Here is a 15,083-nt window from a genome sequence, read left to right on the forward strand (position 1 = left end):
TTTCGACGGTGGTCTCATCCACCCTTGTTACCGCCTCTGCCTCCACCCATTTCGAGAAATAGTCTACTGCCACTATCAAGAAACATTTTCCTCCCGGTGCCGTTGGCAGTTTACCCACAATATGAATTCCCCATTTGTCGAAAGGATATGCCGAGTACATCACCCCCATTAGTCGATGCCAGGCCAGTAAAAGCCTGCTCTGATGATTTTTCTGGTCAGGTCTTTGTATCCTGCATAGTTTCCACAACATTCCTGATGGATTTCCTTTAGAGCGAATTCTGCCTCCTCCGATGATAAACATTTAAGGAACGGGTTCGTGAAAGATCTCTTATAAAGCTGGTTGCTGATCAAACAAAAATTTTCATATCTAGCGTATTTGCTGTGTCTCCCTCCATTCTTTCTCCCGTACGTAAGAAATGAATAATTGGGGCTCGCCAATCATCCCCCACCTCGACGGCGCAAACTTGAATCCCTGGGCTTTTCCTTGGTTCAAACAAGAGTGTGATTTCGTCATTCCATGATTGTTCAACGGCGCTGGCCATCCTTGCTAGCAAGTCAGCCCTTCGATTTTCTTCCCGGGGTACTTGTATTATTTTCAATTCTTCAAACTTTTCCTTGAGCTGCTGCATCTGATCATAATAAGCTCTCATTCTATCATCACGAACCTCACATTCGCCTCTCAACTGCTGGGCTACCAGTTGCGAATCGGTCTTGATTATTGCTGTGTCTGCTCTGAGCTCCTTCAAGATATGGGCAGCCCTTATCACTGCCTCATATTCTGCCTCGTTATTTGACAGCTTGTCCTCAAACTTGATCGCGAACTGGTAGGTTCCATCCTCTGGCGATTCAATGTATATTCCGACTCTGCACCCCTCTTTGGTGACGGAACCGTCGACCTGGGCCGTCCATGGTCCTCGCAACGGCCATCTCGTGGTCTCTTGAATGAAGTCAGCTAGGGCCTGTGCTTTAATGGTTGTACGCGGTTCGAACGCCACGTCATATTCGCCCAGCTCAATGGCCCATTTTACCATTCTTCCTGCGAGGTCTGGCCTCCCCAGGATTTGTTGAAAAGGCAGCGCTGTTCTGACGATAACTTTGTGTGACAAAAAGTATGGGCGCAACTTTCTTACCGTGATCATGATAGCATAAGCTGTTTTCTCTACTGCGGTGTATCTGATTTCCGCTCCTTGGATGATTTTGCTCACGAAATAAACTGGCTTCTGCGTACCCCCTTCCTCCCGCACTAGCACGGCGCTCAAAGATTCTACCCCCATCGAAGTGTATAAATATAGTGGCTCCCCCGATATCGGCTTGGTCAAGACGGGTAGTCCTTTGAGATATTCCTTGAGGTCCTCGAAGGCTTGCTGGCACTCGCTACTCCACTCGAATCGACTTTCCTTTCTCAAAATTTTGAAGAAGGGCAGACTTCTTTCTGCTGACCTCGATATGAACCGACTTAGTGCCGTTATTCGTCCGTTCAGTGTTTGTATCTCTTTGATGTTCCGCGGCGCCGTCATGTCAATAATAGCTCTAACTTTGTCTGCATTCACTTCTATCCCCTCAGGCGTAACCTTGTATCCCAGGAATTTTCCTGACTGCACCCCGAAAGTACACTTAGCCGGATTGAGCATGAGCTTGTGTCTTCGTATCACCGAGAAGATTTCCTCCAAGTCGTCCGCATGTGTGCGTGCTTCAGTGCTGCGTACCAGCATGTCATCTACATAGACCGACACATTCTCTTTCAATTGATCTTTGAAGATTCTGTCCATCATTCTCTGGTAAGTAGCCCCAGCGTTTTTTAGTCCAAATGGCATACTCAAATATGCGAAGATCCCTGCGCAGACTGCGAATGCTGTTTTAATAACATCGTTCCTGTACATCTTAACCTGATGGTATCCTTGGTAGGCATCCATCATTGACAAGAGTTCGCATCCTGACGTTGCGTCTACTAATTGATCAATCCGTGGCAATGGGTAACAATCCTTTGGACAGGCTGCATTGAGGTCCCGGTAGTCCACACACATCCTCCAAGTCTTAGCCTTCTTTTCCACCATGACAGCGTTTGACACCCAGTCCGGGTATTGCACTTCTATGATATGTCCCGCTTCTAACAACGCCTATATCTGCTCTCGAATAGCAGCGTCCTTTTCAGTACCGAAGTGTCTCGTCTTTTGCTTGACTGGCTTGATCGTGGGATCCACGTTCAAACGATGCTCGGCTAGCTCTCTGTCGATTCCTTTCAGGTCCACCGTAGTGAACGTGAATACGCCAGCGTTTCTGCGCAGGCAAGCTATTACTTTTCTTTGCAATTCTGGCTCCATATGTGCCCCGATTTTGGTAGTAAATCCCTCCTTATCCTTGAAAAGCTCAATAACCATGCACGTATCATTGGTAGTGACGAGGGGTGTTTTATCATTTCCCCTTTGCAGCTCTGCGATCTCTCTCCGCTCGGGCTCTAAAGCCGTGATCACTCCAATTTTTCCCTTCTTGCTTGCCTCTACTTGGTGTACTGACCTTTCCCGTTTTTGTCCGGAGTATTGAGTTAATACTTGTACATGGCATTTCTTCGACACGGCCTGGTCTCCCCACACTTCACCAATTTTGCCTCCTTCTAAGGGGAACTTCATCTTCAAGTAAAGAGTAGAGATGATTGCTTTAAAAGAGTTCAGCGCCGGTCTCCCAAAGATCATGTTGTAAGAGGGTTTCGGTGCGTCGATGACCAAGAACTTGACCATTCGGGTCTTTTTTCCCCATGGTTGCCCTATCGTCATTGGCAACTCAATTATTCCCACCGGTAGGACTGATTCCCCTGAAAACCCATAAAGAGGAGCCACAGCGGGCTCTAGCTTAGCCTCCAAACCCATTGCCTACCAGCACTCTAGATATAAGATGTTGACGGCGCTGCCTGAATCAACAAAGATGCGGTGTACCAATACGTTGGCCACATTGGCAGAGAATACCAAGGCGTCGTCATGAGGATAGAATAAAGACCTAGCATCCTTTGGTCCGAAGGATATTATCGGTTCATCGGGCGCGGTGTTGATTGTCATGACAGCTTTGTCATAGTATCCAGATCTAACCGTGCGGGCCAATTGTTTTTTGGCCCTGTTAGATGTTGGTATATTATTTTCTCCTGTAATCATGTGTACCTCTCTGTCATACTGGGCGTGGTTTGCGGGGTTGTGTCTATCCTGGCTGTCTTGCCTATGATTTCTTTTTTCCCTTCTCTCCTCATGTATGTGTCTTCTTTCTCTGTCATCATGGTCGCGGCGGGTGCCATCCCGCCGGCGCCGCTCATCCTCCCTACGTTCATCGTAACGGTTCTCTCTATATGAGCCTCGTGGTCTTTCTATGTATTGATCCAGGAACCCCTTCCTGACCAAAATTTCTAGTTGATGCTTCAAATGTCCGCATTCGCGGGTGAGATGACCGTAACGGTTGTGATATTCACATAACAAATTGTTCCTGCCTGGGGCTGGGGCTCCGGGTTGGTAATCTTTTGGAGCTCTGAAATAATTCTCTTCTTTGATCTGGTGGAAAATTTCGTCTATGTGACGATTCCATTGAGTTGGATTTTGCAAATCATCTCTGTAACCCCCTCGCTCTTCCCTCTTCTCTGTCTGCGCCGTGATTAATGAACCTGTTCCAGCTTCGATGGCCATCGTTGGGATTCTGGGAGGTAGACCTCGGTAGGGATTCCTCGGGATGTATTTTTCTCCAGCATCTACATTGTCTTGCTTCTTAGGCTTGAGCTTATCGGCCTCTGCCTTTCTTGCCATTTTAGCGTCTTCCAGTTGGAGGTATCCCGGTATTATTGTCATGATGTCTTCGAAACTGGTGGGCGGCTTGATCTGGAGTGCCTCAAAGAGTGGGCCTTGTTTCAACCCTCTAGCGAAAGCATACCACTTAATCTGAGATTCGGCGTCTGGTATGTCTAACGCGATTGTGTTGAATCGTGCCACATATTCACGAAGTGTTTCTTGTGGTTCCTGCCTGATGTCCATCAAGGAAATTGGTGTTTTCCCCACCCGCTTTGCGCTGGCAAACTGTCTCATGAACATGAGGTGAAGATCATCGTATGAGTATATAGAATTATTTCTCAGATTGTGGAACCATCGCTGGGCCATGCCCGATAGAGTCGTGGCGAAGATCCTGCATTTGATTCCCTCCCCATACTGATGTAGCGCCGCCAGCCCCTCGAAACGGGCTATATGCACAAATCACTTGATTATTCCATCCCTTTCTACGTATAAACCTCAAATGCGGTAAAATATAGCCATAAACGCAGGCTTGGTAACGAAACCCCCCTTCTTCCCTTTGATTTACGCCAGGATGAACAGATCTAAACTAAACATGGACAAAGACACTCAGACATTCTCTCAAATCTCACGCCTTAGCCCAATTTTCCCACAGACGGCGCCAGTTGGTGAAGTCTAACGTTCAAACCTACCTAAACTAGTCGGAAAAGGACGTCGGAATCACCTGTATCGCAGTGTGAGAGGGGATTTGCTTGAAAACTTGCAGACGAGATTTTTCAAGGTAAAATTGCATATCAAATATTGGTTTACAAAGCGTATTTATAGGATTACATTAGGGCGAAGGGTAAAAGGGGCTTTTCATGTCGTTCACGTACTCCACATGCGGCATACGTGAACGTTTCTCTCTCCACAAACAAACTCTCTAATTATTTTGCAGCTTTTTGTTAAACACGTGCTCTTTTCCAGCTCTCATTACTGGTTGTTTCCACTCCCTAGGTCTTCTCCGTATGTCGCTTTAGTGCTGCGCTGTCCTCTCTAGTCTGCGCAGACCTTCGGCGGCGCCGCTATTTTTTATGATGTGGCTTTGCCTCTTTCGATCCGAGTGGGCCTGGGGTTTAAACCAGCTTCTTTCTTAGTCTGCGCAGACATTCGACGGCGCCGTTGTATTATTTCGACGATCGTGTGATGTATCCACGCTTCTTGAGTTCAGTGTGTTCCGGGGCTAAGTCGGCGCCGCTGTCCTTGTTTGGGGTAGGATGGCTGATGGGATCCTCACTCCTCATCACATGTAGTTATTAGATTGAATTCTATAATTTATCAAAATTCTTATGTCATCATACAAAGAGTTTAAGTTTTTAAATATAGGTATCTTTTTTTCTCATCCACCGAAAGCAATGAATACAAGTACGTTTTTCAATATTTTTTTATGTCATGAACGTCATCACACCATTTTTTCAATTTATAGAGCGAGACAATTGTAATATTACCAATCAAGCTAATACTCTATTTTTTTTAAGATTCTGGAGAGTGACTCGACCATACTCCATTGTTGCCGATACACAGAATAAAATACATGGGACAAAAAAATTCAAAATATTTTATGTTTGCAATTTATAATCGATATTCACAATTTTATTACGCTTGTTCGATATTTTTATTACGCTTATTCGAAAAATTATATGTTAAATATTTTATATCAACAATTAACATTCAAATATTTTATTAAGGAGTTCGTAATTTTTGTATGTTTATTCGAAATATTTTATATCAACAACAAAAATTCGAATATTTTATTTAGTTATTTATAATTTTTTACGCTTGTTCGAAATGCAATTCTCAATCAGATATCAATGATATTATTTAGGAATATAATACGTAACGAATAATCATAATTTTTTAATGAATAAAACCATGCTAAATGAAAATAACAAAATATATTCAATGAACAAACTCAATTTCTAAATGAATAGAACACTTAATTGTTTATAGCGCTATCCAATGAACATGATGTCACACCCAATTCTGGAATAATCGAGGTGCAACTAATTCATAGAAATAAACAAGGAACAACCTTGTTAAAACCCGAATAAAATAACAAGTCGGGCTAGTCCCGTTTGGATCACAGTTTAGTGTCATGCTTCTGATAACCAACATTTAGAATGAAATACTTGTGAAATAATAGTCTCGGCTCAACAAAATATATATAGAAGTTGAGAGTCTAACCTCACTAAGAAACATAATTCAGAATTTACATAAAGGTCTTATGTTAGAGAAACAAAAGTCATAAGAGCTAGTGCAACAGCGGAAGACAAAATACGGAGTTGAACCCTAGCCTCAGCTCGCCCCGTCAGCACCGACCAATCAACCTGAAAAACATTTGAAAGTATTTTTGGGCTAAGTACTAATGTACTTAGTGGGCTAGCATTTTTGTAAACATTTCATAATCATAAGAGCAGTTTATCCAATCATACTTGACATGACTTAGAAGGTTTTAAATTCAAGTAACTTCTAAACATGTCAAAATATTTTATAATATTGCGCGCATTTGTCACACTCCCTTTCCGTTACTCGCTGTGATCCCGGACCTTTTAGCCACTGACGGATCCATTACTCCTGCTTACTTGAACTGAGGGCGTAACCCAGTCAAGTTTCCATTTGGGACCCAATGCTCCGGAACACATCCCGTCGAGCACCCTTATAACGCCTCATACATGATTAGTGCCCGAATGGAGATCAACCCACCGAGTCAGCTAATAGGTGTACACAATTCTCAAATAACGCGTTAGGTCAAGAGAGAACCTCGATCGATTCATTATTGCGAGCCTTAAACAGAGCAGAGTACACAAAATATTTTATCGGATAAACAGTCTTCATTTCATTTAATCATTTAAGCTCAATAGCTAAATCATACATTTGGAAAATAAGCCCACCTGATTAGGCAATGCCTGTCGTTTAATCTTAACTTTGGATCGGAATAGCAGCGCTAGTCCTCACGGTCTACAAAGCCTACAAGAAATCTATAATCTTAATAGGTCTCCTGAATTAAATCTTAAGTCGTGCTTATCATCCTATGAGTCACTTAGCCGGGTTTTCAAAATTTAAAGAATAAATAATTGAAAACAATTCTCTTGAGTGAAGAACACCAACAATATTCTTACTCGTCTTTCTTGTGATTGGAGTTTTAAAAACCAATTAAATCATGATGCAATGCATGACTCATTTCATACTTAAGCATAATAGTCTACTTAAAAAGCACAAGTCCAAGACACATAAACAAAGGCAGCCCACTGCCGCCTCTGCCCCTGTCGCAGCCCGATCCCGACACTAGTAATAGCGGGGACCGAGTATCGATACGACTAATAAAAGAAAGGGGAAAGATAGAAAGAATACATAGATCAACAGCGGAAGCTCACAAAGAAACGTGTTAAGGAAAGATCATCATAATTCATCAAAAGGGTATATTTGTCAATATCGTCATAACTCGATAAATATCAGGAATCTCAACATGAAAAGCAAAACAAGTATAACTCAATTTTTATATAGAGTCATAATATTCAGAGTTTGATAACGAAAGGTGAACCGACTATATGTATGAAGACATATAATCGTGAGTAAAATGCTTGATTTAAAACAACATAACTTCATATCGAAACTCTATCGACAAAACAGTCATACGATAGAGAAAGAAAACGCCAACCCGAAACATTCCCCACCAGCACCGCACCATACTCCCCCTCCGCTTATCCTGCACGTTTAGAAATACATGCAGGGCGTGAGTACATAAATACTCAGTGGACATATCGCCGAAAAACAAAGCTGCTCATAGAGCTATAAATTGAACTTGCCACACTTCAGCAATACACAGGAATTATATCTTAAAGGAACCTGTGCAAGCAGTTAAAACTCAACATCATTAAAAAATGAATGAATGACTCAAATGACTGCAGTCAAAACTCAGCAAGTAAGTACCACATCTACAACTCATCATTATCTCAACTCAGGTACTGAGAAGTAGGCCTCCTTCTCAAGCACCGTGACCGGCCGATTCGCTCAACGGCTCACAGTCACCTCAGTGTACACTAGCCCTGGCAGGATAGCTATCAACTGCCCAGGACCCGATCGTCTTATCTCAACAGTAGAGGGTAAACATACAAGCTCCACATCATCATAAAAATATTGGCAAGTCAATAATTCTCAAACATCATCATAATCTCAAAACATCAAAACATCTCATAATTTCATCATCATTTAAAACAGTTTAGAAAAACTTTTAAACCGTATACTCAAAATAATGCCCACCTGAAGACCTTACTCAAAATCTCCCGTCAAAGCAGAGTTACTTATTACCTTGCTCTGCTCGTGTCTTCAGGGATCATCATCATCATCGAAGGTTCATGTCATAAAATGAATCTCGATTAGAAACTCATTTGACTAATTCTCAAGTCTTAACTCGTGCTCTATCTCATATTCTATCTCCTTACTCAACTCTATATAAACTCTTCACTCGTCTCAAATCCTTAAGTTCAAGGATAGGTTTCAAGAAAAATCATGGTTCTAAGTCTCGATTTATCTCTCATATAAGGCTCGTCTAATCTCATTCAAACACATAGGCAACACAATCACATAAGGCACATAAGCAATCACAATCAAACATCATCAAAACATGCTCTGTTTATACACTGACTCAACTTCAAAATTTAAACTGTTCTGACTCCGACATCTCCTGGACTCGAGACTCATACCACAAGAAAGATCTACGAGTCTAGTTTCATTTAAAAAAAAGTAGAGTCGAAAACTCCAAGTTGTTTGAGAGATATGACATTTTTACCACGATCTACCATTTCTGGCAGTTTTGAGCAATCGAAAGTTACAATTTTTGAAAAACAGTAAACGTTGTCAAACTGGGCTCAATCTTAGTGGATATCTAGCTAACACAATAATATTGATACCATAAAAATTTGGAAAGCTAGATCACATAGGAAGCTACTGAAATGAATGACTCTTTCCCCTGTTCTCTGAATTTCTCGGTAGTAATGTGCAGTTTAGGTTTTGTATTTTAAAGAAATATCAAACGAAGTTGAAATGGCTTAAAATTTTATCAGGGTACTCAAGACTCATGTAGGGACTTGCTATAAAATGTTCAAAGCTATTAGACATCGACAAACCATCGATCACAGTAGGTCAGTAGGCCTACGGAATTTCTCCAATTTGGACTCAAAAATCATATATCTCAAAAACATCTCTATCTTGAATACAACATCATAATACTCAACAACAAACTCATACCAAAACTCATTTCATCACTTCTAATCATCAATCTAAACCATCACTTAACATCATAGCATGCTCAAGAACTCATATAACCACTCAAATCTTCAAATTAACTCAAGAACTCATATTCGTTATCACTCATTTCTAATCATCATTTTAATCCATCAACTATCATAACTACAATCTCTAAGGCTCATTTATATACTCGAATCCTCACTCTCTTCATGATCTTCAACTTGAATTAGGAGTTGTTTTAATACTCTAATCATCTATATACATGCTCATAAAGCTTAGATATAAGTAGATTCATGTGTTTAGAAGCTTACTCTTATGATCTGTATAACAAAAAGTATAACTCCATCTTCATGATTCCTAACTCAAACCTTCAACCCAGCTTTTGTTTTACGGATATACGAGTGTTTTCAGCTTGATTAAAACGGTGGTTATGGGACACAAGTAGCTTACGAAGCTTTTTACCAGCTCATCAATGGCGTTGGGTAATGACAGTCGAGAGAGAAGAGAGAAAAGAGAGAGGAGGGAGAGGAAAGGGACGTCTGTTCTGGGGGATGAAAGAGAAAGGTGTTATATATATAACCCCATTTACTTAGCCATCAAGTATTGGATAATTAACACATGCTTAATTATCCACTTGCATAAAATATCTTATCCGTTATCAATGTTTATCCACTTGCTTTGACTCCTCTCTCTCAAAAGTAGGTTCCGCACTAGAGCAGAGAAATGCTCGCCAGAGGAATGCATTCTCTGTCATAGCAGAGGACTGACTTCCCCTCTGTCTGGGCAGACGAATGCCTTCGCCTCTGGCATAGCAGAGGACTGACTTCCCCTCTGTCTGGGCAGACGAATGCCTTCGCCTCTGGCATAGCAGAGGACTGACTTCCCCTCTGTCTGGGCAGACGAATGCCTTCGCCTCTGGCATAGCAGAGGACTGACTTCCCCTCTGTCTGGGCAGACGAATGCCTTCGCCTCTGGCATAGCAGAGGACTGACTTCCCCTCTGTCTGGGCAGACGAATGCCTTCGCCTCTGGCATAGCAGAGGACTGACTTCCCCTCTGTCTGGGCAGAGGACTCGGCTCCCCTCTGACAGGGCAGAGCTCGCGTCCCGAGCAGAGCTCGCAAGCCAGAGCAAAACTCCCACGCCATAGCAGAACTCCAAGGTCAGATTTTTAACATTAACAACGTTCAACCATTAACTCTATACATCCTTATTTCCTCAATGTATTACATTCAGTAGTTCTTCATCGAAAAAAACAATAGCTCAAACTATTGGAAAATCTCATCTCATCATAAACTTATATATATATATATATATATATATATATATATATATATATCTCAGTAAAATATTTCTCATAAAATACTGATATGCAAAATAATAATAGCTGTATGCTATTTCCCGATTTTAAAAATAATCTCGTTCTCCAAAATCTTGAAAATAATCCGTGTTAACATAACACAAAACAAATCATACTCACATCATCGTAACAAATAGTCACGTAGACAATCACTCAAACCATCTCAGATAAAACACGGATACAATTCACATCAAAGCAATCAGCAATCATCTCTCAATTAGATCATCTCTCAGATCGACTCTCCCTTCTATAGGGTTTCTCACTCACTTATCTCAACTCTATTCTTAATCAGATGTTCCTATTAACAATAGGACAATTAATCTCACAGATACCTCTGTATCCGTCATCGGGAAAAATAAATTATGCTCTTTTCTCAATTCAATCAGCATCTCTATCTCAACTCGTTTTCTCAAACTACTCACTCTCTATCCTCATCATTGATTCTATCAGACTCATCTCTCCATCTAGAAGAATAACTCGTCTCATCAAAATAATGTAACTCTAATGCTCAATATCTCTATTTATCATCATTACTCCATCTCATTTTATTTATAATCTCATATCTCAGTACCGCAGTACTCTCTGTAGTGTCTCGACACTACTACTACTCATAAAAGTACGGGGTGTTACATCCTACCCCCCTTAAAAAAAATTTCGTCCCGAAATTTGAGTTATTCTCTTTCGGGAAAAAGCTCGAGATATTTTTCTTTCATCTTCTCTTCAAGTTTCCATATATGTTGCTCCCTCTTGCTCATGATGTCTCCATTGGATTTTCACCAAAGGAATTGACTTCCTCTATCTAGCACAACAATTCTAATTACGTCTTATAATACTTGTATAGTTCTTTCGGACTGTCCATCCGTCTGCGGATGAAAGGCTGTACTAAAATTCATTTTAGTACCTAACTCTTTTTACATGCTCGTCCCGAAACGTAAAGTAAATATGGAATCTCGATCCGATGTGATCATCATCCGTACTCCATGCAATCGCATTATCTCTCGTTTCATACCAAAATTTCATTTTTAAGTCTTGGTACATTTTCGTACCTCCTGGGTGTGCTGTATAAGGGGTGTCATGAGCTTCACTCATGATTTCATTTTCCAATTCTTCTCTATCAGGCACACACGTTCTTCCATCAAATAATATGGCTTTGTCTGTCGTTTATTGATAATTCTCCATCTTCTCGGTTCGAATCTTCATTCGTAACCTCTCTATCTTTTCATCCTCTCTTTGAGTTGTGATTATCCTTGACCGTAGGTCAGATGTAACGTTCAGTGTAGCAATCACTATTTCCGTCGTTTGAGGTGGTATCACTACCTCCAATCTCAATCTCTCGAATTCTTTGATCAAGTTTTCTTCTTGAGTAAGGAAAAATCTTAACTCTCCTTGATTCTTTCTACTCAACACATCAGCGACAAACGTTAGTTTTTTTTTTCGGGGTGATAATTTATCCCGCAATCATAATCTTACACCAACTCTAGCCATCTTCTCTGTCGCATGTTCAGGTCTTTTTGCTCAAAGAAGTACTCGAGACTTTTGTGATTGGTGTATATCTCACACCGTACTCCATAAAGGTGGTGTCTCCAAACCTTTGAAGCATGCACTACGGCTGCTAACTCTAAATCATGCATCGGATAATTCATCTTATGCGGCCTCAGTTGTCGTGAGACATATGCAATAACTCTTCCATCTTGCATCAGTACACCTCCCAGTCCATTCTTCGAAGCGTCTGTATAGACTGCATATTCTTTGTTCGCCTTTGGAACAGCTAAAACTGGGGCAGTGGTAATTCTCTTCTTCTACTCTTGAAAACTCAACTCACACTCGTTCGTCCACTCAAATTTAACTTCTTTCTTTAGCAGGTGCGTCAATGGCTTAGCGTTTTTCGAAAAGCCCTCAATATATCTTCGGTAATACCCTGCTAATCCCAGAAAACTATGGATTTCATGTAGTGTAGTCGGTGTTCTACACTCTACCGCTCGAACTTTTGCTGGGTCTACTTCAATTCCTCTCGTAGAAACGACACGGCCAAGGAAATTTATTTCTTTAAGCCAAAACTTACATTTGCTGAACTTAGCATATAGCTTTTCAGCTCTTAATCTCTCTAACACGATTCTCAAATGCTCTTCGTGTTCTCGTTTACTCTTTGAGTAAATCAGAATGTCATCTATGAACACTAACACGAACTTGTCTAAGTATTCGTGAAAGGCTCGGTTCATGAGATCCATGAATACTGCTGTAGCATTCGTCAATCCAAAAGGCATAACTATGAATTCATAGTGCCCGTATCTCATACGAAATGTCATCTTCGGAATATTTTCCGATCTTATCTTCAGCTGATGGTACCCCGATCTCAAGTAAATCTTAGAAAAGGTACTTGCTCCTTGGAGTTGATCGAATAAATCATCGATCCGAGGTAACAGATACTTATTCTTCAGTGTCACCTTATTCAACTCGCGGTAGTCAATGCATAACCTCAAACTACCGTCCTTCTTTTTGACAAAGAGAACAGGTGCTCCCCAAGGGGAAAACACTAGGTCGAATGAAGCCCAAATCAAAAAAAATTCTTGAAGTTGCAGCCTCAACTCTTGCAACTCTATCGGGGCCATTCTATATGGTGCCTTTGACGTCGGTGCGGCTCTGGGCTCAAGATCATTCGTAAACTCGAGCTATCGATCTGGGGGTAATCCTGGTAAAGCTTCAGGAAAAATGTCTTTGTATTCTCGCACGACGGGCACGTCATCTATGTTTGTTTTGGACTCCTCACTCTGATTCAGGTATACAACATACTCGGTTGTATCTTTTTCTGCAAAAGCTTTCAGGCTTGAAACGCCGAAATTATTGGCGGCTTTCTCCATTTTCTCTCAACGCCAAAAAAACGAAGTAGGCTCTTGGCCTGGAAATTGAAACGATATTCGTCTCTTCTTGCATTTTATCATCGTATGGTTCTCCTCTAACCAATCCATTCCCAAAATAATATCTATGTGCCACATAGACATCATCCTTAGGTTTTTAGCCTTGAGCTTAATCGATTCTAGCTCGAATTCTAAGTTAGGACATACGAGTGAGATCGTAGTGGTTCTGCCTATAGGAGTCATCAATCTTAGATGTTGCGGAGCAGGCTCTATGTTCAAATCTATAGTATCGACACAAGTATGGGAAAATAAAAGAATGGGGTGCTCCCGTGTCAAACAGTATTACTATGGATACACCCTTCAACTCACCAATACCTGCTAGATTTCCTCGATTCTTGTCCTGAGCCTTCCGCTCATACGCAAACACTCTCTGATGATGGGGTTGATTCGCCTGCGGGGCTGGCGGCTGCCTTCCTGACTGACGTGGTCGATAGGCTGGCTGCTGTCGCTGTGGCGGTGGTAACGGTAGGACTCCCTCCATCGCTTTGAGCTGCGGCTGGTACTGGTTCAGCCTTCCTCCGCCTCCACTTTGCTGGCGATTTGGACACTGATTGGAGTAGTGTCCGATCCTTCCGCAGGTGTAGCAGCTGTTCTGTCCCATCTTGCACTCTCCGAAGTGTAGCTTGTTGCATTTCGGGCAAGGAGGTATTCCTCGCGATCCTTGTGGAGCTACTGCTGGAGCAGTCTGGCCAACGTAAGGTCGGCTATCTCGGTTCTGATAGTGTGGCGGTGCATTCTGACTCTGCCACAGCTTCTTGGGACCTTGACTTCGGTCGTCCCATTTTCTCTTGCCTTTCTGGCCTTGGCCAGAAAAAGATTGGCTTCCCGATTGAAAATTCGGGATCGTCAGTTGCGTCGAAGCTTGACTCGTTTTCTCTGGCTACATAGCCAATTCCATATCTAGTGCTCTGTTCAGCGCTTCAGCATACGTTAGCGCACTCTGGCTTGCTAACACAACTCGTATCTCTTGCTTCAAACCAGAACAAAATAGTTCCGACATCTTTTCGTCCGTGTCCACTCGATATGGGGCATATCGAGCCAAATCGCAGAATTGCCGGTCATACTCGGCTACTGTCTTATTGCCTTGCTTCAAATTGGCAAAATCTGTTTCCTTCTTTTTCCGGTAACTCCGGGGTATATACTTCTCACACAGAGCTGCTTTGAACTGATCCCAAGTAAGGGCATCTAGTTGCTCTGGGGTCATGGTTCTCTGTTTAGCTTCCCACCAGAAATCTGCAGATCCCTTCAGTTGATAGGACATGCATGTAAGACGCTCGTGATCATCACATCTCAAAAATCTAAAGATCCGTTCTATACTCCGGATCCACTCTTCCGTCTCAGCAGGATCTCCAGATCCATTAAACACCGGTGGACTTTGTCTTAGGAAAAATTCCTCTATTCTCCTCTCTGGTGGTGGAGGAGGTGGTGGTGTAGGATTTCTCTGTTCCTCATCTTCTTCTTGGATTCTGTTTCTCCTTCTCGGAGGCATACTATAAGATATAAATATATCAGCCTCAAAGCTAATCTTTTCGTCATCTCAAAATACAAGTTCTATTTTCTCAACTCAAATAGACGTCTCAACTCGGTTCTATATATATCATATAGAATTCTCATCTCAGTTCTCTATATCTCAACTCAATTCTATATTTCTCATATAGAATTCTCATAGTTCTCGTCATCTCTATCGTTCATCTAACATCATGCATCAAATCATCAATCTCAAAACTCTGATGTGACATAAAGCTCTCTAGTCATCAACGACATCT

At 41.7% G+C, this 15,083-nt stretch overlaps 2 protein-coding genes across 2 annotated transcripts; both read right to left on the reverse strand.

The window, feature by feature from the left end:
* Positions 1 to 2,867: 2,867 nt before the first annotated feature.
* LOC131018642 (uncharacterized) lies at positions 2,868 to 4,127 on the reverse strand. Its single transcript, XM_057947358.1, has one exon. It carries the CDS (start codon positions 4,125 to 4,127, stop codon positions 2,868 to 2,870), a length of 1,260 nt encoding a protein of 419 aa, XP_057803341.1.
* A 10,070-nt stretch (positions 4,128 to 14,197) lies between these two features.
* Positions 14,198 to 14,806, reverse strand: LOC131018643 (uncharacterized). The gene has a single exon (XM_057947359.1). The coding sequence runs from the start codon at positions 14,804 to 14,806 to the stop codon at positions 14,198 to 14,200; it is 609 nt and encodes a 202-aa protein (XP_057803342.1).
* Between the last annotated feature and the right edge of the window lie 277 nt (positions 14,807 to 15,083).

The sequence above is a fragment of the Salvia miltiorrhiza genome, chromosome 3, assembly GCF_028751815.1.
Source record: "Salvia miltiorrhiza cultivar Shanhuang (shh) chromosome 3, IMPLAD_Smil_shh, whole genome shotgun sequence".
Taxonomy (NCBI): domain Eukaryota; kingdom Viridiplantae; phylum Streptophyta; class Magnoliopsida; order Lamiales; family Lamiaceae; genus Salvia; species Salvia miltiorrhiza.

What these genes read in the sequence shown, in the direction of transcription:
- LOC131018642 (XM_057947358.1), bottom strand. Translation starts at nt 4,127, where the DNA reads ATGGCCCAGCGATGGTTCCACAATCTGAGAAATAATTCTATATACTCA.
- LOC131018643 (XM_057947359.1), bottom strand. Translation starts at nt 14,806, where the DNA reads ATGCCTCCGAGAAGGAGAAACAGAATCCAAGAAGAAGATGAGGAACAG.